At 48.5% G+C, this 26,562-nt stretch overlaps 1 protein-coding gene across 5 annotated transcripts in view; it reads right to left on the bottom strand.

Annotated features, from left to right (window-relative positions):
• LOC138580092 (kell blood group glycoprotein-like) overlaps positions 1–26,562 on the bottom strand; it is a 537,793-nt gene that overhangs the window by 147,723 nt on the left and 363,508 nt on the right. For all 5 annotated transcript variants that reach the window (XM_069650368.1, XM_069650367.1, XM_069650369.1 and 2 more), the window contains exons 5-6: positions 21,273–21,419; positions 5,523–5,588 (exon numbers count right to left, since the gene is read on the bottom strand). In XM_069650368.1, the coding sequence (XP_069506469.1) occupies positions 5,523–5,588; positions 21,273–21,419 (213 nt within the window). The remainder of the gene's footprint in view (positions 1–5,522; positions 5,589–21,272; positions 21,420–26,562) is intronic.

Raw genomic sequence — 26,562 nt, 5'->3', positions numbered from 1 at the left:
CGCTAGGCTTGGGCTCTCCATACTGATTGGCTTCTGCCACTACCATGTGCTATGTGATCTCAACTCCCACCCGGAGGTGCAGCAGACGGGTGCAGCGGAAGCGCTTCAGCTGCACCGAAGTTCTGCCAAAGTCTGGCCTATCTGCACTCATCTGTGCTCATCTGCGCTCATCTGCACTCATCTGCGCTCATCTGCGCTCATCCGCGCTACAGACGGCCTCCATCTGAATCCTCTCACTAATAGTAGGATAATTTACTCTCGTGATGAACCTACACTGGCAGCACCATCTGGCTGATCCATGGCGGCTCACGCTGACACTCCCTGTGCTGTCAGTAATCTTTTGTTCAATGTCCGCTCTCTTGTGGCTCATGCTGCAGCTTGCCATGGTCTGTTAGCCGATCACTCCCCAGATCTGGTCTGCGTCACAGAGACTTCGCTCAAAGACTCCTCAGCTGGGTCGCTTGTTATGCTCTGCCCCTTCCCCCCAGTTATCGCATACTCAGGTTGCATAGAGACGCCCCCCGTCCGGGTGGAGGGATTGCTCTTATACACCGTGCAAATTTTGCATGTACCATTGTGCCTTTTATTGGTACAACATCCTTTCATCGCCTGCAAGTGCAACGCCAGGCATTTCAAAGTGTATATTATAACGCCCCCCAGGGGGGGCAGATAAGGGATAGGGGGGTAGGCAATAGGAAAAGATGAATGGGGTAGGCGGGTTTGTGGGGGTAAACCCCCCCCCAAAAAAAACATGGAACCCTTTTATTCATACTATGAACAGGGAGGCTCTTAAATCTATGTTGTTATTTCCCCATCCTGTACCCTTTATCTCTTTGTTTAACGCCCCCCTAGCTATGATCCGGGTTTCGACCTGCCCCTCTTGCAAATTGTGTCCGATCTTAGACTGCAACATGAGACCCTGATTTTTCTCTGGGACTTTAATCTTCACCCCAACAACTCAAATGACTTGCAGGCTGATGGGATTATTTGCTCTTTGTCTGATCCCGGCCTTCCTCTGCTGGCGGGGGGCTCCACCCATGTTCTTGCTAATGCTCTTGATCTCCCGCTCTATCTGTTATTTGGTCCGATCATGCAGTCATCCCGTTCCCTTGGAATGTATGTCATTCTTCTACGCTACACATCCTTCCCCGCTCCCCTGTGCGGCGGTGGTGCAATGTATGCACTACGGCTGTTTCCTCTTGCTTCTCTGATTCTCTTCCGTCTGGTATCTCCATCGATTTGGCAGCCATTTCACAGTACTGCTCTTGACTGACAATTTTCTGACTCTCCAAAAAGCGGATAGGCCCTGCAGCCATCAATCTGAGCCCTGGTTCTCAGCCAAGCATTCTAGCCTTCGTCTTGCCCGTAGGCAAGCCAAGAGAAAGTATGGCATTTCCTATTGTCCTATAGCAAGCCTTGCATTACGCGAGGCCACAGCGCTATACCAAGATTCGGTAATGAAGCCTAAATGTTCTCACCTTTCCTCTAGTGTGGAATCCGCGATCATCTCTCCCAAGAATCATTTTAAGCTTGTTCAATCTCTCTAGCCCTATTCCGCTGTTAACCAGGTATCTCCTTCTCAAAGGCAGTGTTTTTTTGAATGACAAGATTGTGACCATCAAACAGAAGATTGCCATTTCTGTGGCCTCAGGTGCGGGACTGTTCACCCTCTGGTGCCGTGTCTGCCTTGCCACTCTTGGTCTATCCTCCTGGTCTTCCGCGACTCTGACATTATTCTTGCCACTCGGGGTCTGAAGTTGATCTCTCCTGCCGAAACCGGTTAAGCTCAGTATTCTGAAAGCCATGATTCGATCTATGGCACCTCTGGTATCTGGTGCTGTGAACCTGCCTTTTGCTAACAGTCATATTCCGGACAAACTTAAGTATGCTCTGATCATTCCTCTTCTAAAAAAACCTAATCTTGATTCTGCAATTGCTCAGTATTTCCACCCTATATCCCCTCTTTCTTTTCCGATGAAACTCTTGGAAGCTTTTGTCACTCCTATTTTCTGCTAATTTCTCGAGGACTCTTGATACTTTGACTCCTTCCAGTCTGGGTTCCGACCCTTGCCGGGGCACTTAATCTCTCCTGGTGTCCGCAGTTGATGACCGGCTCAGATCGTGGATCAGGGTGGGGTTGGAGCCCTGATCCTGCGTGACCTCTACACTGCATTTTACACAGTTCACCATTGCATCCTTTTGGAGAGGTCATCGGCTGGTTGCTCTGGCTCGGTCCTGGACTGGGTAGTGTAATTTCTCTCTGGATGCTCTCAATCCCTGTTTCTTTCCCCAGTCTCCTCATCTGCAAGGCCCCTCACATGTGGTGTTTCTCAGGGTCCTGCTCTTTCCCCTCTTTTGTTTGATGTATATATTCAGCTTCCTGTGAAACTGATACATTCAGTATTACTCACATGCAAATGACATGCAAATCCTGGTGCGCCTTGACCTTTCTCTTTCGACTACTGCTGAGCATTGTCGTTCTTGCTTGTCGGCCATCCATTCTTGGATGGGCAACAACTGGCTGCACCTTAATGGCAAAGAGAATGAGGTGTTAATAGTTGGTTCTGTACCTGAGACTGCGCCCTCGTCCACAGTTGTTTGGCCTGACAAACACAGCCCCTTTCCACTGCCTTATCCTTTGGTTATGAACCAGGGGGTAAAGTTTTCTGCCTCATTGTCTATGCAGACTCAGGTGAGCGTCGTGTGCCAATACGTCCACTTTAAACTGTGGATCCTGCGCAAAGTTCTTCCCAATCTTCCTCCTCGGCTCTGTCCGCTGGTTGTACCTTCCTGACACCAGGGACACTGGACTATTGATATGATATGATATGGCATTTATAACGCGCCTATGCACAAGTGTTTCAAAGCGCGATGAGGCAGGGGAGGGGGAACAGAGGGAAGACAGAGACAACGATCTTACTAGGCCAGGTGACATTGAGATCGCGCAAGTGCAGGGAAGGGGGAAAGGGAAAGTGCGGGTAGGGAGAGGGGGCGGTGCAATACATAGGATCAACAGTAAAAAATAAATAGAATAAATAAAAACAGTAGGTAAAAGTGCGGCCAGCTAGTGGCAAGTGCAGGGGTAAGTGCAGGCATAAAGTGTCAAGAGCTGGTGGGGAGTTGGGGGGGATACAGAAACAGCCCCCAAGTACAGAGTTTGCCCTGGAGGCAGTGCAGGTGTGCAGCTGGTGTGGAAGGGGACCGGGGCCCGAGATCTGAGGGTAGCCAGGTGACAGTGGTGTTTCAGTCAGGAGTTCAGCAGGGGAGAGGAGGAGAGAAAGCCAAAGCAAAGAGGAAGGCCTTGAGATGCTTCCGGAACCGGAGATGGTTTTCCTCAAGTTTCAGGGAGGCAGGGAGGCTGTTCCAGAGGGAGTCCCCAGCTAAAGAAAGAAAGAAAGAGATCTACCACCAACTCGTTGCGTGGAGAAGCGACTGACCCTGAGGGAGTTGGAGGTGGATGAGCGAAGCTCTCGAGAAGGAAGATATTTAGGAAGAGAGAGTTGAAGGTATTGAGGCCCCAGTCCCCAGAAGGCCTTCTGGACAATGCAGAGGGTTTTGAACTTAATCCTTGCAGCCACTGGGAGCCAGTGCAGAGATTTCAGTCCTGGAGAGATACGATCCCTGGGCTTGAGGCCAAGGACAAGTCACGCAGGCCTGTTCTGGTTGAGTTGCAGAGGGCAGAGACTAGAAGCAGGCAGATTTAGAAATAGGCTGTTGCAGTTGTCCAGCCTAGAGAGAACCAGAACTCTGGAGACAGTGAGCTTCTGGGGGAAGGAGAGGAAAGGAAAAATAACTCTGAGGAGGTGCAGCTGGTAATGTGATGTCAGAGATGTGAGGAGAGAAGGAGAGAGTGGAGTTGAAGATGACCCCGAGGTTTTTAGCTTCACAGGTGGGAGAAGGAAGAGAGCCAAGAGAGGTCGGCCAGAGAGCGACAGGAAAGGAGGGAGCAGGTGTGCCAATGACTATCCCTCTATCTTGTTCAGCCAGACTATCTCCTACACGTCAGTAAATCCTCCAAAATTCTGCAGCTCGTCTGGCCGTTGGTGCCCCCACCCTTCACCCCACCCTTCACTGGCTCGCAGTGTCTAAGAGGATCAAGTTTGAACGCCTTTGCATTTTACACCATGCTTTCAACAAATCAAGGCCTGAATTCCTTCAGGCAAAATTCCTTCAGTATGTTCCCTCCGCGCATTACATTCGGCTACTGCCTTGTGTATTTCTGTCTGCATGTTAATTATTCTAGGGTAGGCAGTGGCTCCTTCTCAGTCACTGCTGCGCAACTGTGGAACTCATCTCGCTATTTCTCAGCGAAACCTCAGATCTTTTGCCATTTTGGCGCCCTCAAGACTTCCTTGTACTCTGCCTAGCTCCTGTGGTTGCGCTCTAGTTACTGCTTAATCCCTCTCCGTCAGCACCATGATGCCCTAGTTGGTGATAGTCACGCTTTAGAAAATGCTTTGAACATAACATAATACTCAGCCATCTCCTAACCCAGCTGTCAACACTTGCTCCCATCCCAAGGACGCTTGCTGGTCTTGTGTGTGTGTGTGGAACAGGACCAAGCAATTTACTGATATCCAAGTACACAACAGGAAACACCTCCCCTGAGATATAAATAATGGTCATTCGGTCAAATGATAAAAGCAGATTCAACAGGCAAGAGCTGCCTGGGTTATCCCACAAACCTGACCTTTACATGTAGTTCCCTCAGAGGTCAATACACCTGGCCCAGTTGCTCCTGGTTTTGTATAATGGCACTACATCCACCAAATATAATTTAAAGCAAGTGTGATAAGCATGTGCTGCCTGTCTCTGTGACCATTAGCATATCATGCGCAGTAGTCGTGATGGGTGATCAAGGCCTTCGCAGCCACGATTGTTTAAAGGCACTGTGTTATATCTCTGGGTACTTGCTAGTGAACAGCTGCTGTCCTGCAGAGAATGTGTTTCTAAAAATGGCATTCCATTCATCTCTAGGGGCTGGGTGACGTTCACCTCAATGTGACCTATGCTCTGATATTCCGTCGCAGCACAAGCACCATGACGCGTGGGTGATGTCCTGCTTGATGCATCACCGACATATTGAAGTGGTGCAACAAGGCACATATGCGTGACAAACGCTCTGATTCCTCCCAGGGAGTGGGATTCGCATTGGGGAATCTGTCTCTACCACCATTGGTACTTGAAGGCAGCGGAGAAGCAGGGATCCCTACGGCTTAGAGCAGGCAGAGGCCATGGCGACCCGCTATCACCACGGCCGTCATGTTTTTCATGTGACCACCATTGTCTATGGTGGAGCTCAAGCCGCGTTCGCCGTACGATGCATTGTTGGACATGGGAACCCAGGAAGAATTTGATGCCCATAGCACGGCTAATGGCTGGATACAAACTGGGAGTACTAAAATGGCTCTACATTTTGCCTCACATAAACCCCACTCAGATGAACCCCCTAAATGGGTATCCCTTCGGGTGATCGCTAAGTTTCAAAGATTAACTCATTTGCAATCTAGTTGAGGCTGTACCTGTAGGTAGTCACGTTCCTTCTCAAAATGGCTCCTCGCCGGCATGTCAAAGTGTGGATGGTCAATCTAGGGAGAAAAAAAGGGACAATAATTGTTATTGTATTAAAGAAATATTGGAGAAAATCCTCAAGGAGACAATATGGAGGCCAGTCATGGCACTGTTGTGGGAAAGTGAGCAAGGACTCATAGTAATGATAATAGTAATTAGAAGAATAAGACAGCTAGGAGTAACAATAAGAGTAACACTAATAATCACACTAATTATACAAATAATACAATAAGAATTTAGTATTAATAATATTATAAAAAACTATGTTAATAAAACAATAAAAAACATGGTAATAATAATGCTGAGACGACAAGAGAAAGTAAAAGTCGAAGGACATAGCCCTTTTCGTGACAAGCCTTTGGATTACAGATGGGCGAGGTTAATCTGCCGCTGGCACTGGGCCTCTGGCAGAGAAAGGGGTTCACTTGCCTCCTGGTACCCGTCTGTCACATGCAGGGGGTCAGGGTAGCTGACGTCAACCCTAGCCCTGCTCGGGAGGGAATTGGCTGAGTAACCTTGACCCCAACCCAGAACATGCTCATAATGTGCCCACATAGATTTAAAAGTTGATGTTGATTTGATTTCAACGACTTTTGGAGGCAATAGGAAAAATGCAACAATGTTTCCTACATCAACCTGGAGTGAAACAGCAATTTTCTGAGGTCGGTATGATATTGTCTGTGTAATTTTCTGGGCGGAGTCTTATGGCATGACAGAAATATGAAAGTCGGTGGCACTGTTGAAATTGGCATGAAAATGTCTTGGTGGCAATATGAATTTAGCATGCACAAAAATATATTATAAATATGTAATAGGAGCCACACTCCTGTAGTAGGAGTTGCAGAACGATTTATTTTGAAGTTTATTTTGAAGTCACCAAAGGTATCAATTAACAACAAAAAAAAACAGTAATTATGGTTGTATATCGTTACATGGAGACAGTTCTAGGAATTAGTCCAAGAGCACAAGAAATTAAGGATTTTGTGTGAGGGGATTTGTGGTTACCAGTGATTACATTGCAGGAAAAAATGAAGAGACAATAAAAGAAGTTATAAAAATAATGAATTACAAAAATAAAGAGGATAAAAAAATAACGGCAGGATGAAAGAATAAAGATATGTATTCAATAATACAGTATTGCAGGTCTGGAAAATAATAGCAAAAAAAATACAGTTCAAATAAGGAAATATGTGAGGGATTAAGGGAGGCTTCAGTGGTCAATGGGAGAAGGGGGCCGAGAGGGTAGCCCTTCCCGTTAAAAGGTACTCTTTAGGTCAAATGTTGGAAGAATGCATGTTAGGAAAGGTAAAAGAAAAAAAAGACTAAAAAATGTGAAAAGGTTTTGCATTAAAGATAAATCCACTAGATGGCACTGTTAGACCATAGAAGGTAAATGTATGTATGTATGTATGTAGAAAATAGGGGTGTTGTCATGTGACTTTCAATATGAGGTACAACTTTATTAGGCTTGTTGAAAAGGCATCTAGTGATTTTCTCTGTGAGAAAATCACATCTAAGTGGGATTTGTACTCTGGTAAGAGGACAGTTCATCAGGTTACGCGCTCTCTGGTGAGATCTGTGCGTGATTTGCAGACTTGAATCCCGGCAAGACACATTTTAGTATTTGTATTTATTGGTATTTATAGAGCACTTTCACAAAATTGCCCTGCGTTTCCAGTAAACAATAGTCATGATGGCAGCAAAACAAATGGAGAAAGAAATAGGAGTCAGAAAGAAGGGAGAAGAAATGTAATTCTAGGCAAGAACGAAAGCCGTGAAATGTAGACGATGAGCGGATACCAAAGGCCTAGTAGTCCCAATGTTTGGGGGCAAGAAGCGACAAGGAACGAAAGCAGGAGGTGCACACAGAGGTTTAGGGACAGAAAGGAGGCAAAGTGATTGGGAGCGGAAAAGACGGAATGGGGAACAGTATAGACCAAAGAAGAAAGAAAAGAAGGAGCAAGACCATGTAAACATTTAAAAACTATACAAAGGAAGTGGAAATGAGGACAGGATTCAAATGGTAAGAAGGAGGCAGAATGGAAGCACGGGGAGGTAAAAAGAAGGGTAAGATGAGGAGAGGGAAGGCCATCCAGGAGGGCAGAGCAATAATCAGGATGGGTAAAGTAGGAGATATACAGTTCAATGGCATGCATTGAGAGAAAGGGATGAGTGCAGCGAAGATTATAGAGGTGGAAACGGCAGATTCAAACAGTGTTAGGGATCTGTGAAGGAGGGGGGTACAAGGGAAAAACAGGATTTTAGTCTTAGAAGGGTTTAGATGAAGAAAGTGGGAGGCCATGCAGGATTAGAAGGCCGACAGGCATGAGGAAACAGTGGAGTGAAGAGAACCAGAAAGAAAAGATAAGGAAGAGCACATCTGTGAATGCATGAAAGATTGAATGATTTGATGAGTGCAGAAAGAGGAATAGCGTGGAGGGCAAACAGTAAGGGCTCAAAGACATAATCTTGCAGAATCGCATCGCATCACGGCGTGGCAGATGCAGGCTGTATGCCCATTGGAGAGTCGGTGGCCCATTCCATCATGGCTACCAACGATGCATGAGACGCTGATGATGACTATGATGTCAGACTCACGCAGTTGGGTCCTTGTCTCCCTGGAGTTCCGGAAGGGCAGCGCGTCTCAACGCTCTACTCTACTCTGGAGAGAACGCTTTCTTGTGGCTCGCCAGGTCCTCTGTGCTGTTCTTTCCTGGTTCCTTGTCCTTGGCCTTCTTCCCCTCCCCTGGATCTCGAACCTTATTCCCATCTCAGGGTTTCACCCCTCCTAGTCCAGTCTTGCGTCTGCTGCTCTTCTTCCTGGCCCTCCCACCTTTCTGAGTTCATACTACTGGCCTTTTCTACCTCTGGAGCGCACTCTGTTCCTGGGATCATTCCGTGTTGCACTCAGAGGCGTAGCCAGGATTGTCTAGCAAATGGGGCCTGAAGCTAATGTAGTTGGGCCCACGGCACTGACCAAAATATCCGTAAATGCCGACACTGCCGAGTGGGTATTTAGAGATTTTGGGTGGGCCTTGGCCCTCAGGCCCTACTCTTTCTATGCCTCTGGTTGCACTGCCCCACCGCTGGATCCTCGCTCGTCCTCACCAAGTCTTCTTTGCTGCACAGGGAGGTTTCTTCAGCAGCTTCTATTTCCTCCCTAAGATCCTGCCTCTCCTGGGACAGTACTCGTGTGGTGGGTCTTAACCTCCCAGCTAGGCATTGTGGCTTCCTAGAAGGACCGGCCTGACCGCACGTCATCTTCTCAGGCCTCGAAGCAAATCTAAGGCTGGTCAGTGAAAGGAACACCATAAAGGAATGGGAGGTGAGAGCAGGAGTGGCTAGGAGTGATCGTAGGGATACGAGTGAAACCTCTGGAGGATGGTACTGGAAAATCCCAGGGAGGAGAGAGAGATAAGAGAAGAGTAGGACGGTCCACAGTATCAAGGGAAGCGAATGCAGCAAGATGAATAAAAATAGAGGAGAGCTTGCTATGATGGACTAAGAGAAGAAAGTGGAAACACGCAGCAGTGCAGTTTCGGTGCTCAGCCTTTCATCCTTCTTAGGTTGTGAAATGAGTACCAATTACTACTGGGTGATCACACTTGCACACACACATGGTCTGTGTACAGCGCTTTGGTGAAAGTGCGGCACACATTATCATTCTTATTCATTCATTGGGATCTCTTGTGCCGCCAGCTGAGAGGTTTGCTTGCAGGGTTGCTTCTAGCACAAACATTCATAACACGGAAGCCAGCTGCACGTGATGCACGTGTGCACGAGAATGCAGTGATGCTTGACAACATGAAAAAGCAAAGAATTAGGTGGGCTTTCCAGGCGCTCTGCCAGTCATCATGGTGCCCTTGGCAGAGGGTGTCTTCTAGTTTTAAGTTGGGCTTTTCGGTGGCGCTTGCGCCACCTAAGAGACTACAGACTCCTGCATGGTGAGTCGCTCTGGTTCTCCGGCGTGTGCAAGGTGCACTGGTGGGGGCATGAAAGGGTGTCAAGGATTAGTGCTGCGCTCGCGCTGCACTGCACAGAAAGACGAGGCAAATAGGGGTTGCTCCTTAGAGGAGTGCAGCGCTCCTGTGGTCATGTCTCTTTGAGAGTCAGCGAGCTGCTCTCTTCCCTGGAGCTGGGAGAAAGGAGTGCAGTACCCCGCTTCCCTCGCCCCCACAGCCTGAAGGAAGTAGCGAATGCTTAGGAGGCTGGCCTGATGATGGCCGCACTGGTAATGATGTGAACCAGGGGCGTTGCTAGGTCTGGAAAAGACCGGGGCTACGCTGATGTCGAAACTGTTGGGACTGTGGGCTAGCTAGTCTTTTGGCTGTAGCTCCTGAGATTCTATCCGGGGCTACAACCAAAAACCAGGGGATATAGCCCTCTTAGCCTCCCCCTAGCAACGCCCCTGATGTGAACGCTTGAGCGCTTCACGGCACCGCCTGGCAATGGCCAGTCTCTTAGCAATACATGTCTCTTTTACTCTTCTGTGCTTTTGATAGTCCCGAGTGGCCCCGTGACATTTGTCACAGTGCACCTGAAGTTTTGTCTGATCCTCTGTTGGCAAAGCTGGCATGACGCGAGCATTCGGGCATTTGAGTGCAACACTTGGCAATAATGTATCAAGGCTGGTGATGGCAATAATGTATGAAGCAAATACACCCTCAAATGAATGGGGGGGGGGGAGGACACGTGTTCGGCTGCGCACGACACTCCACATAGGTTTCTGTTTGGTTTCCTTGGTAAATACACAGCATTAGACCTCCTGGCTGCAAGGAATACCAATCTAGACTCTCGGTCCCCTTGTGAGTCCAGACCAAAGGTCTACAATAAACGACGTATTGGTTTATCCACTGTGCAAAGTCCATCAATTTGGCTTCCAGAATCCCCCAGTCCTCTCTGGCTCGGGTAACAGTGGTACTCAATGCTGCAGCCTGACTAGTGGTGGGAGCACGGATATCTGGTCATGTGACACCGATCATATTGACATACACTGGGAACCTTTAGAGACCAGAATGATCTGTAGAGGGCAAATCACTGGGCATCTCCTGGTCACTTGCCAGGGAAGGTAAACATCGCAGGAGGCTCAAGAGGTCTCAGGAGTCGAGACTCTCTTTGCTTGGAAGTGGCAAAGATCAAGTCCACCTTCTCCTTGAAGAGACATTCTTCGGGAGCTCCTGTGTCTACTTGGAACGCTCTTCCGAAGTATCTCCGGGGGACCACTGATTATCTGAAGTTCAGAAAGAAACTGAACACCTGGATGTGGCCACCTGTCTTGTAGAACGTTCATGAAATTGCTGATCTGTTTTTGTAAATTTAAACGATTTTGCCTGTAATTCGGAGGGCCTTCGTTTCCCGCGGCAAGACGGTTATACTTGATGATGTAAAGCGCTCCAATGGGCCTGTGCCTTGGTCGCGCTATAAAAGAACTATTATTGAAGAATAATAACAATATGTGAGCGCCGGGCTCAGCTCTTAGGTGACCCACACCTCCAATGATTACCATCGCTTTGCCAAACTAAAAAGCCCCTGAATTCAGGAGAACCATGCATCTACTGGGCAAAAGGTAGGCTTAATAGCTATTCAGCATCCTGAGTTTACGGAGAGGGCTCAACGGCCCAATGGGTTAATGGCCCCACTCACAACAATCTTTTAAGACTGTTATCCAGCCCCTCCACGCCCCTGCCTCTCTTCCCCATTTTCCACAGTGGGGAAGCAGAGGAGGGGAACAGAGCAAAGAGCCCCGCCTCTCTGTCCTCCATCTTGGAACAGAGTTTCGTTTTTACAACTGCGTGACCTTTTCACACAGGTGTTAAAGGAATGACTTCCCATGGACTCTGTCTGGGTTTTGCTCCTCCTGGAGACCAGGGACGTTTCATAGGAATCCTTCAGTAAAAGCCATCTGCAGGCTGCAAGGTGCAGGAAGTGTTTACTTTTTCACAACATGGACAGGAAAATGAAAGAGTAAAGGCAAGCAGGACTCGTTTTCAGTAGGGTCTGCCATTCAGTTTGGGATTATAGATCCCACCAATAGAATTCACGAGGTGGGTTATTAGTACACTAACAGTTTGTTAATGAAAGTAATAGTATTGACTACAACCCCAATGGTGGGTCCCTCTTTATACTCCGACTTAGGTTTCGAAAGTATGAATGAACGCAAGTTCTGGAACCAATGGTATCATCTGCCCTGATGATGGACTGATTGATAGTCCGAAACGCGTTGGCAACAAATTAAATACAAAGACTTGGTACTATTTGGGATTGACAAACCTCAATCAGTTGAATTATTGTACTCATACTGAAGGACAGATATATAATGTCCTGGGGACAACAGGACCCTACAGCACTAATCAGCCAAAGAAAAGCGAGTTGCACTGTGATTCATGTCATACTCTAAGGTATTGTCTTTTTGAATGGTGACAGTGTTGACAGTGTACTGTTTTTGGTAACACAAATGGTGTAATTGTTTTGTTACGTAAATCCTAAGTTATTTTGTTTGTCCTGATATATCTACAAAGATTACTGTCTAATGCTTTTCCGAAACACAAAAATACCACTAAAAGGTTGTTTTTCCTTTTTCAAACTAATGCTTTTTTGAATTTCTTTGTTGATAATATTGAGAGTATGCATTGAATGTTGCAATTGAAATCATGTAAATTAGACAACCTACGCTAACTACTTGCTAAACGAATAGACGGGGGTCTCTTCTCCCATTAGAGTGCACTGTGGGCAGACAGGTAGCAATACATGTCTCTTTTTCTCTTCTGTGCTTTTGATAGTCCCGAGTGGCCCCGTGACATTTGTCACAGTGCACCTGAAGTTTTGTTTTAAATTTACATTTACTATCTGAATTTAGTTAGTAAAAACTTTTAAGCACCCTTAACTAAGTGCTTAGTGCCTCCTTGCCCCTCACTGCGTCTTTTTCGTTTTCAGTTTAGCCTAGGAGGTGGCACTTAAGCGCCAGCTATTGCATTAGAGTACACATGTGTAGGAGTGGCATATGAGGAGGGACTCACAGCTTGTCGGTGTTGTCCACCTATTGGCTGCGCATGGTCAGGCTAATCCCTATGCCCATTCCCAGCCAGTTCCTGCCCCTCCGCGTCCAAAACACCTCAGCATGGGAAGTCGGTTTAACCAAGCCTTACCATCAAACGTTGCACGGGAAGCGCCTGCCAGGCTTTGTTCATAGCAGTCTTCTGAGAGATAATGACTTCATTGGAGCTGTAAACACGATACTGGTGTAATAACAATGTCTTAAACAGGTCTGCCTTCAGTCACTCGATTGTATAGGCGTTATGCATGTCCTTCACTGAAGTCCTGTTAAAAACAAGCACAGTTTTGGCTTGTGCATAAGTATTAGGCATTTGCCAGGCAGTGCTATTATATGCCCTCGCACCATTTTGCTGCTGCTACCATCAATGGACAGTTATTACCACAACGGCAGTGGCTGGCAAGTGTCTTTCCCGTGCCTACACAAATTCCCAAACTGTTGGCATTGCCATTGCTTGTTTTACTCTTCCCTTCTCTCCTCCAATTGGTGAAAATGTAAAACGTGCCCGCATGGCACGGAGCAGCATTGAAGTTCTAACGTTGGTGGTCCCATGCATGCCATTGACAGGCAGAGTCAAATGAGGCGTTACATCTTGACTCGCCAACTTGCTATGTGCTTGTTTGCGTAGCCACTAAAAAAGTGAGTAAAGAGTGCCTTTGCGAGCGCCTGTTAAAAAGTAATGAACAGAGCAAGTGGTGCGGAGAGGCCCTTAAGCACGGATGCAAGTATTACATACTCATGTCGGAATGTTTCAATGCTAAAATGTATGTGTGCACAGAATGGGACACTCTAGCGCCTGAAACTGATGACTCCACTTCCAGGCGCATCACAGGCTGGATGCCATTTGCTCATTTGCGGAGAGCATAACATTCACATCTAAGTGTCTGCTGCTGGTAAAACACAGATTTAAATCTAGAATTATCTGGGAGAACTCCATTTTTGCAGTACAAAATGACTTTGCACAGGTTTTGCACAGACTTTGCACAGGTTTTGCACAGACTTTGCACAGGTTTTGCACAGACTTTGCACAGGTTTTGCATGGCAGAAATACACTTCGCATAGTTCCATGGATCTGGGTTTGTGTCGGCAGTGTAAAGTCACTTTTCAGCAGTGCAAAGGCATGAATCGGCCCTTAGCAGATAATAAAGTTTAGTGCTTTGGTTATTTTCCCAATGCAAGTATTTATCTAGGCACTATGTTATAGGCCAGTTTGAGTCCATATATTTTGGGGGCATGCACCTTATTTACAGTTTTTTCTCCAAAATGTATTCCTTTCACCAAATAATTGAAATGCATTAAAATGTACTTCTGTGCTTAGAAAAGCCCAATTCAGTATCAATTCAAATGTTGTCTGTTGTGAGCTAGGCACAAGTCTCTCAGCCAATCATCAGCTCCCTAGACATCCATCGGGTGTGGCCCCGAATGGCGCAGCTGTGCCTTGAAGGGTCATGTGAGTGGGACGAGCGTGAGGCTCCCAAGAAGAGCACAGACACACGGCGCTTATACTGGCAATACTTGGTAAATACACAGCTGTGAGTGTGATGGCAACGTCTAATGAAGCTTGGAGTGTTTGCATGTATTTTACCAATACCTGGCAGTCGTGTGAGTTCCTTGTTTTTTCATGGAAGAACCTGGAAGTTATGCGAGTGCCTTGTTTTTTCATGGCAACTCCATGAGTACCTGGAGATTTCATACGAGCACTTCAAAATGTTTCCAGGACCTGGGTCTTTGCGAGCAATAGATACCAAGACAACAGAGGCTTTAGATGGAGCAGCTGACAATGGTGTGAGCACCTGAACTTCAAATGTCAGTGCCTGTCAAGTTCTCGAGAACCTGGGGGTTTCGTGCAACTCCATGGCAATGGTGTTAACATATGGGGATTTGATGTCAATATCTGGCAACGGTGTGAGCACCTGGGCTTCATATGTCAGTACCTGTCAAGTGCTCAAGACCCTGGGAATTTCATGGACGTGCTCGAGAACTTGGGAATTTCATGGAAGTGTGCGAGAACCTGGGATTTTCATGGAGCTAGAAGGCAATGGTGTTCATACATGGGGATTTCATGGCAATATCTGGCAATGGTGTGAGCCCCTGGGCTTCATATGTCAATACCCGCCAAGTGCTTGAGAACCTGGGAATTTCATGGAAGTGCTCCAGAACCTGGGAATTTTATGGAAGTAGATGGCAATGGTCTTAATACCCAGGGATTTGATGGCAATATCTGGCAATGGCGTGAGCTGCTGAGCTTCATATGTCAATATATGTGAAGTACTCAAGAACCTGGGAGTTTCATGGAAGTGCTCAAGAACCTGGGAGTTTCATGGAAGTGCTCAAGAACCTGGGATTTTCATGGAAGTAGATGGCAATGGTGTTGATACACGGGGATTTGATGTCACTATCTGGCAATTGTGTGAGCACCAGGGCTTCATATGTCAGTACCTGTCAAGTGCTCGTGAACTTAGTAATTTCATGGAAGTGCTCGAGAACCTGGGAAATTCATGCAACTCGATGGCAATGATGTTGATACATGGGGATTTGATAGAAATATCTGGCAATGGGGTGAGCACTTGGGCTTCATATGTCAATACCTGTCAATTGCTCGAGAACCTGGGAATTTCATGGAAGTGCTCCAGAACCTGGGAATTTCATGGAAGTGCTCCAGAACCTGGGAATTTGTTGGAACTAGAAGCAATGGTGTTCATACATGGGGATTTGATGACAATATCTGGCAATGGTGTTAGCACCTGGGCTACATATGTCAATACCCGTCAAGTGCTGGAGAACCTGGGCATATCGTGGAAGTGCTCGAGAACATGGGAATTTCACGGAGCTAGAAGGCAATGGTGTTCATACAGGGGTATTTGATGGCAATATCTGGCAATGCGCTGAGTAGCTGTTAGGCCAATGGCAACACCTTGCAGATGTTGGACAGTATATTTGCAAAATATGATTAACACCAGTGAAGGGAGCGCCTGGTAATGGAGGGCACTGGCTGTGAATATCTGGGCAATGTTGGGAATACCTGGCAATGATATCAGCACACAGCATATGATGGCAATAGCACATGTGTCACATTATATGTTTCAAACAGTGACATTGCTCAGGTACCCAGGCACCATGAAAATGGCAGCGGTGCATGGGGTTAATTGCAATTGTATTGTAATTTAAATTGGTTATTTATAACGCACTTAATACCCAGAGGTTTCTAAGCGCTGACCCAGGGATCGAACCTGTGTTCCTCCGCGTCGTCTTGCTTCCAAGGCGAGCGCGCTGCCCCTGAGTTATCCTCCCAAGACCCCAATTAATGCCCACAACACAAAGTTTCACCATCCAGAAGAAGCCAGCACTGTTGGATTTGGCACTGGCTGTTCATGCTGTATGCATCCCTTCAGAAATGCAATTACCAAAGCTAGGCATGTGCAAAAAACCCCATCAAAAGCATAAAACAAATAGAGCCTCGTGAATGACTCTCCCACATGCAGCAGCTAATCAAACAGTTTATTTGAATGCTCCTGGGTGCTAGACCCCCAAGATCATGAAGTGACGCCCCATAATACTAAAAACAATGAGGCCTGTAATCTGCTCCCAATTCTGGGGTCACAATCAGATCACAGCAGTTATTTTGCAACCTTTTTTCCAATAGTTTAGCAAGAATACTGTTTTAGCTTTAGAAACATGTTAATGACCCATTAAACTCATAGTTGTTTACATGGCCGCGTGGCAAAGGCCTATTTCAACAATGACGGAGGTCCTGAGGCAGCAGCATCTCGAAGGATTGCTGTAACACAGGAACATCTCTGCAGGGGGTTTATCAAGGAGCGTAAAACAGCTTAAGCTCCCCGGGGAGAGGAAGACAGCTTGAGCTCTCTGGGGGAGAGGAAGACAGCTTGAGCTCTCTGGGGGAGAGGAAGACAGCTTAACCTCCCCGGGGAGAGGAAGACAGCTTGAGCTCTCTGGGGGAGAGGAAGACAGCTTAAGCTCTCTGGGGGAGAGGAAGACAGCTTAAGCTCCCCGGGGAGAGGAAGACAGCTTAAACTCCCCAGGGAGAGGAAGACAGCTTGAGCTCTCTGGGGGAGAGGAAGACAGCTTAAGCTCCCCGGGGAGAGGAAGACAGCTTGAGCTCTCTGGGGGAGAGGAAGACAGCTTAACCTCCCCGGGGAGAGGAAGACAGATTGAGCTCTCTGGGGGAGAGGAAGACAGCTTAACCTCCCCGGGGAGAGGAAGACAGCTTGAGCTCTCTGGCGGAGAGGAAGACAGCTTAAGCTCCCCGGGGAGAGGAAGACAGCTTGAGCTCTCTGGGGGAGAGGAAGACAGCTTAACCTCCGCGGGGAGAGGAAGACAGCTTAACCTCCCTGGGGAGAGGAAGACAGCTTAAGCTCTCTGGGGGAGAGGAAGACAGCTTAAGCTCCCCGGGGAGAGGAAGACAGCTTAAACTCCCCAGGGAGAGGAAGACAGCTTGAGCTCTCTGGGGGAGAGGAAGACAGCTTAAGCTCCCCGGGGAGAGGAAGACAGCTTGAGCTCTCTGGGGGAGAGGAAGACAGCTTGAGCTCCAATGGGAGCGAGAGTGAGCTTAAGCTCCACGGGGAGAGGAAGACAGCTTGAGCTCTCTGGGGGAGAGGAAGACAGCTTAAGCTCCCCGGGGAGAGGAAGACAGCTTGAGCTCTCTGGGGGAGAGGAAGACAGCTTAACCTCCCCGGGGAGAGGAAGACAGCTTGAGCTCTCTGGGGGAGAGGAAGACAGCTTAAGCTCCCCGGGGAGAGGAAGACAGCTTGAGCTCTCTGGGGGAGAGGAAGACAGCTTAACCTCCCCGGGGAGAGGAAGACAGCTTAACCTCCCTGGGGAGAGGAAGACAGCTTAAGCTCTCTGGGGGAGAGGAAGACAGCTTAAGCTCCCCGGGGAGAGGAAGACAGCTTAAACTCCCCAGGGAGAGGAAGACAGCTTGAGCTCTCTGGGGGAGAGGAAGACAGCTTAAGCTCCCCGGGGAGAGGAAGACAGCTTGAGCTCTCTGGGGGAGAGGAAGACAGCTTAACCTCCCCGGGGAGAGGAAGACAGCTTAACCTCCCTGGGGAGAGGAAGACAGCTTAAGCTCTCTGGGGGAGAGGAAGACAGCTTAAGCTCCCCGGGGAGAGGAAGACAGCTTAAACTCCCCAGGGAGAGGAAGACAGCTTGAGCTCTCTGGGGGAGAGGAAGACAGCTTAAGCTCCCCGGGGAGAGGAAGACAGCTTGAGCTCTCTGGGGGAGAGGAAGACAGCTTGAGCTCCCCAGGGAGAGGAAGACAGCTTGAGCTCTCTGGGGGAGAGGAAGACAGCTTAACCTCACCGGGGAGAGGAAGACAGCTTGAGCTCTCTGGGGGAGAGGAAGACAGCTTAAGCTCCCCGGGGAGAGGAAGACAGCTTGAGCTCTCTGGGGGAGAGGAAGACAGCTTAACCTCCCCGGGGAGAGGAAGACAGCTTGAGCTCTCTGGGGGAGAGGAAGACAGCTTAAGCTCCCCGGGGAGAGGAAGACAGCTTGAGCTCTCTGGGGGAGAGGAAGACAGCTTAAGCTCCAATGGGAGCGAGAGTGAGCTTAAGCTCCACGGGGAGAAGAAGACAGCTTAAGCTCCCCAGGGAGAGGAAGACAGCTTGAGCTCTCTGGGGGAGAGGAAGACAGCTTGAGCTCCAATGGGAGCGAGAGTGAGCTTAAGCTCCACGGGGAGAGGAAGACAGCTTGAGCTCTCTGGGGGAGAGGAAGACAGCTTAAGCTCCCCGGGGAGAGGAAGACAGCTTGAGCTCTCTGGGGGAGAGGAAGACAGCTTAAGCTCCCCGGGGAGAGGAAGACAGCTTGAGCTCTCTGGGGGAGAGGAAGACAGCTTAAGCTCCCCGGGGAGAGGAAGACAGCTTGAGCTCTCTGGGGGAGAGGAAGACAGCTTAAGCTCCAATGGGAGCGAGAGTGAGCTTAAGCTCCACGGGGAGAAGAAGACAGCTTAAGCTCCCCAGGGAGAGGAAGACAGCTTGAGCTCGCTGGGGGAGAGGAAGACATCTTGAGCTCCAATGGGAGCGAGAGTGAGCTTAAGCTCCACGGGGAGAGGAAGACAGCTTGAGCTCCCCAGGGAGAGGAAGACAGCTTGAGCTCTCTAGGGGAGAGGAAGACAGCTTGAGCTCTCTGGGGGAGAGGAAGACAGCTTAAGCTCCAATGGGAGCAAGAGTGAGCTTAAGCTCCACGGGGAGAGGAAGAAAGCTTAAGCTCTCCAGGAAGCAGAAGTGAGCATAAGCTATCTGCAGAGAGGAAGACAGCTTAAGATCCCCGGGGAGAGGAACACAGCTTAAGATCCTGAGGAGTGGGAGACAGCTTAAAGTTCCCGGGGAGAGCAAGAAACAGTAACTCCCTGGGGAGAAGAATACAGCTTAAGCTCCCCTGGGAGAGGAAGACCGCTCCAGCGGAGAGGAAGACAGTTTAAGATTCCCGGGAAGAGGAAGACAGCTTAACCTCCCCGGGGAGAGGAAGACAGCTTGAGCTCTCTGGGGGAGAGTAAGACAGCTTAAGCTCCCCAGGGAGAGGAAGACAGCTTGAGCTCCAATGGGAGCGAGAATGAGCTTAAGCTCCACGGGGAGAGGAAGAAAGCTTAAGCTCTCCAGGAAGCAGAAGTGAGCATAAGCTCTCTGCAGAGAGGAAGACAGCTTAAGATCCCCGGGGAGAGGAACACAGCTTAAGATCCTGAGCAGTGGGAGACAGCTTAAAGTTCCCGGGGAGAGCAAGAAACAGTAACTCCCTGGGGAGAAGAATACAGCTTAAGCTCCCCTGGGAGAGGAAGACCGCTCCAGCGGAGAGGAAGACAGTTTAAGATTCCCGGGAAGAGGAAGACAGCTTAACCTCCCCGGGGAGAGGAAGACAGCTTGAGCTCTCTGGGGGAGAGGAAGACAGCTTAAGCTCCCCAGGGAGAGGAAGACAGCTTGAGCTCCAATGGGAGCGAGAGTGAGCTTAAGCTCCACGGGGAGAGGAAGAAAGCTTAAGCTCTCCAGGAAGCAGAAGTGAGCATAAGCTCTCTGCAGAGAGGAAGACAGCTTAAGATCCCCGGGGAGAGGAACACAGCTTAAGATCCCCGGGGAGAGGAAGACAGCTTAAGATCCCCGGGGAGAGGAAGAGACAGCTTACGATCCTGGGGAGTGGGAGACAGCTTAAAGTTCCCGGGGAGAGCGAGAAACAGTAACTCCCTGGGGAGAAGAATACAGTTTAAGCTCCACTGGGAGAGGAAGACCGCTCCAGGGGAGAGGTAGACAGTTTAAGATCCCCGGGGAGAGGAAGACATCTTAAGCTCCCCAGGGACAGGAAGACACCTTAAACTCTCTGAAGGGAGAGGAAGACAGCTTAAGCTCCCTGGAGAGAAGGGAGAGGAAGACAGCTTACACTCCCTGGGGGAGAGGAAGACAGTTTAAGATCCAATGGGAGCGGGAGTTGGCTTAAGTTTCCCATAGAGCTGAAGACAGTTTAAGCTCCCTGGGGAGAGGAAGACAGCTTGAGCTCCCTGGGGAGAGGAACACTGCTTAATCCCCCTGAGGTGCAGAGACAGCTTAAGCTCCACAGGGAGTGGAAGACAGCTTAAGCTCCACAGGGAGTTGAAGACAGCTTAAGCTCCCCAAGTCAAGTACATAATCACCTGAACATTTCTGAAAATGTTGAGACAGCCAAGATTAACTGAAACAGGGTCTGTGTCGCCATTGATGAAGAAGCTGATTATTAGTTCTATGAAAGATTATATCTCAATTTTCATGTGTTGACAATGACACAAGTGTTGAGTCACATGTTAAGCAATTGGGTCAAAAGAAGACGGTGTAGGCTGGTGATGTCATCGTCATGAAGGACATCATGTGAAAGGAGTCGCAACAGGAATGTGGTGCCTTGAAGCACTAGAGCTTAAATGGGACTTTTGATATGGGCGCTCTTTCCTGAAGGTTCCTCTTGCCCCCACAGTCTGAAGCCCCCACATTGGCAGGCAGTGCTCGAGATATGTGGAATGCATAGGTGAGTAGGGGTGAGAGGTCACAGGGGTGAGTGGGTGAGTGGGTGGCGTGCCTGGCGTTTGCGAGTTGTGTGGGGAGTAGTTGAGGCGATGGTAATCTAGTGCTCCTGAGCAAGGGGCAAGGAGGCTGCCAGGCCCAGAATGCAGTGTCAGGGCTTGTTGGAAGTTCTTCTCTCTACCTGGAGAAACATGTCCCGCCCCTGCATCAATCACTTGTGTGTAGGCGCATTATACATTATAAATAACCTATCAATCAATCAATCAATCCACAAGTCAAGGTGGCCCCAGAGACTGAACGCAACAAGTCCTCAGACAATCCAAAGATGACGTCACATCAGTGATGTGGGCATTTCCGTGGAAGAACATGCTTGTGTTGATACAAGATGTGCAGGCTCAGACACAGGGAGAGGAAGATAGTTTAAGCTCCCCAAGTCAAGTACATAATCACCTGAACATTTCTGAAAAAGTTGAGACAGCCAAGATTAACTGAAACAGGGTCTGTGTCGCCATTGATGAAGAAGCTGATTATTAGTTCTATGAAAGATTATGGGCCTCATCACGACCCAGGCGGTAAGGGGTTTACGGGTTTGAAGCGAAGGTTACTCGCAGAAGCACTTCCCGAGGTGCACACCCCTCTGCCCCCCCTTCTCCTACCTGAATGACGCTGACGTCTGGGAATAGAGGGCTGGGGTGGGCATAGGCTCGAAAGAACGGGAAGGTGCTGTACTCCCCCATCAGCAGCCGCAGGGTCTGATTGAAGTCCCCTCTCTGCCAAACCCCCGCCGCACTCCAGCCTGCAACCTGCGGAGAGAAGACACAGTAGGATGCCATCACCGCCAGTATTACATGGGCTTGAAGATTTCATGTGTGGCCTACGAGACTTTCTAAATAGGCCTGGCCACATTGAGAATTGCATACATGTCTGTCCATTCTGTTTGCACATAGAGTCCAAAGAAACCCTGCGTCACCTGGTCATAGATTGTAGGATGTTACATGAATTACACACACTGCACTTTCGGAAAATGAAATGGGAGCATCAAACTGTCGCTTATGAGCAACTATGGCCGATTCTTTCTATGGGTCTTCAGACCACACATTGAAGTGCTGTGCTTAACTTTTCATATGCATTAAAATTGACTGATTAGTGCTTTAAAAATGATGTTTTAACTAGAATATGATAAGAATTTGTATGTGCATACATATGATTTTATTGATTTCAATTCTTTTTTATCTTCATAACTTGTGTAAGTACAGATTTTAAACTGCACGTCATAAGAAATATGTATTGATGAAATGGTATATTGAAAAATTCATAAATTGTAAAGTTGATTTATCAGCGAAACCAATATAAAAAATAAAAATAAAAATAAAAAAGAAGAGACAGGTGGAGGTATTCAGTTCATCCTGGATGCCCCACTGAAGCGAACATGAAACACGTGCAAAGTGGCAGGCACACATTCAGAAATTCAGACATCCTGTTACAGGTTGCGGACGGATGCCCATTTCTGTATACTCCCTACTTTATTCAAAGGTATAAGTGACCGTAGGTGGATCATACATGGCCTACTATCATGAGCCACCTACGTTCACTTATACCTTTGGATGGTGATAAACTATGTGTCCCTACTTTCCTAATGGATAGTAGTATTAGTACTAGCAGTGTTGCTTATGTGGATGACAACCAATTATGTGTTATGCATATTCAATCGAATTGATGTTATGAGCTCTGAGGTGAATGTGGCTCCATACACTTCCTTTTGTTTCCCATAGGTTCCCTCTCCATGTGATCCAGCCTTACGGCACTTACAACTTGGGGGCAAAGTATTTACAATCCCTCTATGTTGAACCCTTCCTCCCTCAATATGGTCGGTCTTTTAATTACCCATACCAGACTGTACCAATTGCTGTGAGCAGAAGACTGTCCTGATGATAGTGGCTTTACCCGCATACATGCCACAGAAACCGATCGACAGTGGATGCTACTTACAAGAGGCACAATTCACGCCTACCTTGTAGTTTGAGCATTTCTTTTTACCAACCACCCATGACACGTCATATTTACTTCATTTCACAACGGATTATGGGACTTGGTGCCTTCTTCGTTGTGTGTTATGTCGAACATTGCATGTCAATGTATTTGTGTTGTTTTTAGACCTGAATACACTATGGCCAGGAAGACAATCTAGTGGCTAATAAACTGACAGATACCCCACTGGGTGCCTCTCCAATTGACCATAGGTGCACCTTTTTAAGTGATCATTGAGCACTTCTCTTCCTATTTCCACTTACACATAGTGGAAGAGAGTGGCATCGGTCCAACAAGGCTGAAAGTATTACCTACCTAGAAGTGGTTAGTTTATTTCTTTTTCTATCCTCTGTTTGTAAGCGGCACAGCACCGTTACCTAGAGGACTTTGCACTTAGGCAGGGATAGTCAGATATTCATTCTATCCTTTTCTGTCCTTCCATCACAGCCTTGTTTATACATGTACTCTCTCTTTGGGTGCTAGCACATTGGTCCTGGTCCACATAGGCCTCTGGATTTCCTGATGAGCTATAACCCATTTTCCATAATTGGCATAATGACCAACACCTGAGGAAAGCTGGGAGCCATGAAAGGCCCCCCCAGGTGCAGGCCATAGAGAAGGGTAGCAGTAGAAGGTGGACTGGTTGCAGGGCCCACACATTACCGAAGTTACAGCTGAAGGAACATAGGGATGCTGGAACCGCTGTGGCTTGCAGTACGGATGTCGGTTCTGAGAGGGTCTTTCCTTCAGAGACCTCAGATACAGAAATTGTGCAGTGGGAAGCATTAATGGTCCAAGTTTTCCCCCTGATGATCATGTTTGCAGAGGTAGTGCATCAGGAAGTGTTATTTTTACAAGCTTCCTCCCTGATGATCGTGAATGCAGAGGTAGCGTGGCGGGAAGCGTGAAGCCAAGATGCCTTCCCCCTAGCGAGACAGACTCTGGTGGCAGGCAAGCACCGTAGAGTCTTCTGAGCAGGGAACGCTCCTGTTCTGCTCAGTGCGGGGCACGGAAAACCAAGAGAGGCTATTTTCCACGTCGCCTGGAGCTGAAAAAGTTTAGAACCCAAAGCATGGTTGCAAGCGTAAGCACACAGGAAACCCAGCAAGGTTCTCTTGTTTGTTGTGACCCCAGAGCACTCTGTAACCGCCTCCCCCTGGCCCAAAATGGCTCTTTCATATACTGAACTAGTAGAAAAGAAGTAAAGGGGCAGAAACATGAGTATGAAGTATATTGAACGGATGAAAAGCAGAACGATAATTCTTTTGTATACCAAGCTAATTAAAGTGGAGAAAGTGTCAGTATTGGCAAGTGGACCAACATACTATTTTTGTGAATGTAAAGGTCAGAACAATTACCAACAGTACAAGGGGGCAATATTGTTAGTCACACATATAAACAACCATTGCCAAAGCCAAGAGAGAACAATTAAGAAACAAGTTGTTTGTAATCCCTATTGTCAGAGGAAGAGAAAAGCATTAGAGGGAACTATCCTAAATAAACCAAAGAGGCGCTGAATTGAGAAAAAGCCATTGTCAACACTTGGTGAATGCAAGAAAAGGCTGCCCTTCTGACAAAAGGTCAGGAGGAGAGGAGCATAACCTGCATTGCATGTCGCAATCAACATTTTGGAACAAACAGCATCAATGTGTCTCATGGTTTCCCCAAAGAAATAGTCCAAATTGTTGTTGATCAGATTATAAGACCTTTTGAGTTGTCTGAAGATTCAACTAAACCACAAGAGTACTTGTAGAAGTAGTAGTAGATTTGCGAGTCCTGGTAAGGGGGTACACCAGAACAAAGGAACCTTGTAGTATAGGCCTGGCAGGGGGGTACACTAGGACAAAGTAACCTTGTAGAATAGGCCTGGCAGGGGAGTACACCAGGACAGAGGAACCTTGTAGTATAGGCCTGGCAGGGGAGTACACCAGGACAGAGGAACCTTGTAGTATAGGCCTGGCAGGGGAGTACACCAGGACAGAGGAACCTTGTAGTATAGGCCTGGCAGGGGAGTACACCAGGACAGAGGAACCTTCTAGTATAGGCCTGGCAGGGGAGTACACCAGGACAGAGGAACCTTGTAGTATACGCCTGGCAGGGGAGTACACCAGCACAGAGGAACCTTGTAGTATAGGGGTGGAACAGGCAAAAGTCATTGAAGTACTCTGGTGTGATTAAAAGTGTTGAAGAAGAAGTGGCGATTCCTTAAAAACACATCGTGAATCAATTGTGAAGACATCCTGACCAATCAACATTGCAGATGCAAGTATGCTGTAATGCATGGGTGCACAACATACGGCCCGCGGGCCAGTTTTGCGGCCCGCCATGCCCTTTTGACCGGCCAGCGAGGCACAAAGACTTTCCAAATGGAGGGCGGCCCGTGGCCACCCTCCATTAGGAAAGTCTTTGTTGTCTTCCGGGCCGGTGAAAACACTGGCCCTCATTGGCTCAGCACACACACGCATCACGTCGCTCCTACGAACCACGTAATGCGTGTGTGCTGCACCAATGGAGTGCCAGCACTACGGCTGGCGTGGTCCATAAGGCTTGATGCCAGAAGGCATTTCAGCCTTGGACCACGCCAGCCGTAGTACGATTCCAGCGTTCCAGCTTAATTGCCGCTTACCTGCCTTCCAGCACGACTCCGGTAAGTGATCTGTTTGTGTTTGTGTGTCGGGTTTGTTTTGCTTTATGTTTGTGTGTGTATGTTACGGGGGTGGGGGGGTGTTGGATGTGTGTCGGATGTGTGTCGGATGTGTATGAATGTTTTGATTTGAATGCTTTTTGTGTGCTGAGTTGGGGGGTGGGGGTTGGGGTCTGTATGGGTGCATGTTTGTGTGTGTGTGCTGAGTTGGGGGGTGGGGGTTCGGGTCTGTATGGGTGCTTGTTTGAGAGTTTGCTGATTTGGGGGGGTGGGGGGTTCGGGTCTGTATGGGTGCATGTTTGTGTGTGTGCTGAGTTGGGGGGGTGGGGGGTTCGGGTCTGTATGGGTGCATGCTTGAGTGTGTGTGTGCTGAGTTGGGGGTGGGGGGTTTGGAGTTGGGGGGGTGGGGGATTCGGGTCTTTATGGGTGCATGTTTGTGTGTGTGCTGATTTGGGGGTTGGGGGGTTCGGGTCTGTATGGGTGCATGTTTGTGTGTGTGTGCTGAGTTGGGGGGTGGGGGTTCGGGTCTGTATGGGTGCATGCTTGAGTGTGCTGAGTTGGGGGTGGAGGTTTGGAGTTGGGGGGGTTGGGGGGATCGGGTCTTTATTGGTGCATGTTTGTGTGTGTGCTGATTTGGGGGGTTCGGGTCTGTATGGGTGCATGTTTGTGTGTGTGCTGATTTGGGGGGTGGGGGGTTCGGGTCTGTATGGGTGCATGTGTGTGTGTGTGCTGATTTTGGGGGTGAGGGTTCGGATCTGTATGGGTTCTTGTTTGAGAGTTTGCTGATTTGGGGGGGTGGGGGGTTCGGGTCTGTATGGGTGCATGTTTGTGTGTGTGCTGATTTGGGGGGGGGGGTTCGGTCTGTATGGGTGCATGTGTGTGTGTGTGCTGAGTTGGGGGGGTGGGGGGTTCGGGTCTGTATGGGTGCATGCTTGAGTGTGTGTGCTGAGTTGGGGGGGTGGGGGGTTTGGGTCTGTATGGGTGCATGCTTGAGTGTGTGTGCTGAGTTGGGGGTGGGGGGTTTGGAATTGGGGGGGTGGGGGGTTCGGGTCTTTATGGGTGCATGTTTGTGTGTGTGCTGATTTGGGGGTTCGGGTCTGTATGGGTGCATGTTTGTGTGCTGGGGTGGGGGTTCGGGTCTGTATGGGTGCATGTTTGTGTGTGTGCTGAGTTGGGGGGTGGGGGTTCGGGTCTGTATTGGTGCATGTTTGTGTGTGTGCTGAGTTGGGGGGTTTGGTTGGGGGTGAGGGGGGTCATGGGGTGGGGGGTTTGGT

Source organism: Ambystoma mexicanum, chromosome 3p (assembly GCF_040938575.1).
Source record: "Ambystoma mexicanum isolate Mex_15411 chromosome 3p, UKY_AmexF1_1, whole genome shotgun sequence".
Classification (NCBI taxonomy): domain Eukaryota; kingdom Metazoa; phylum Chordata; class Amphibia; order Caudata; family Ambystomatidae; genus Ambystoma; species Ambystoma mexicanum.
The sequence above is the reverse complement of the archived record's forward strand: the minus strand, read 5'-3'. Positions and strand labels throughout refer to the sequence as shown.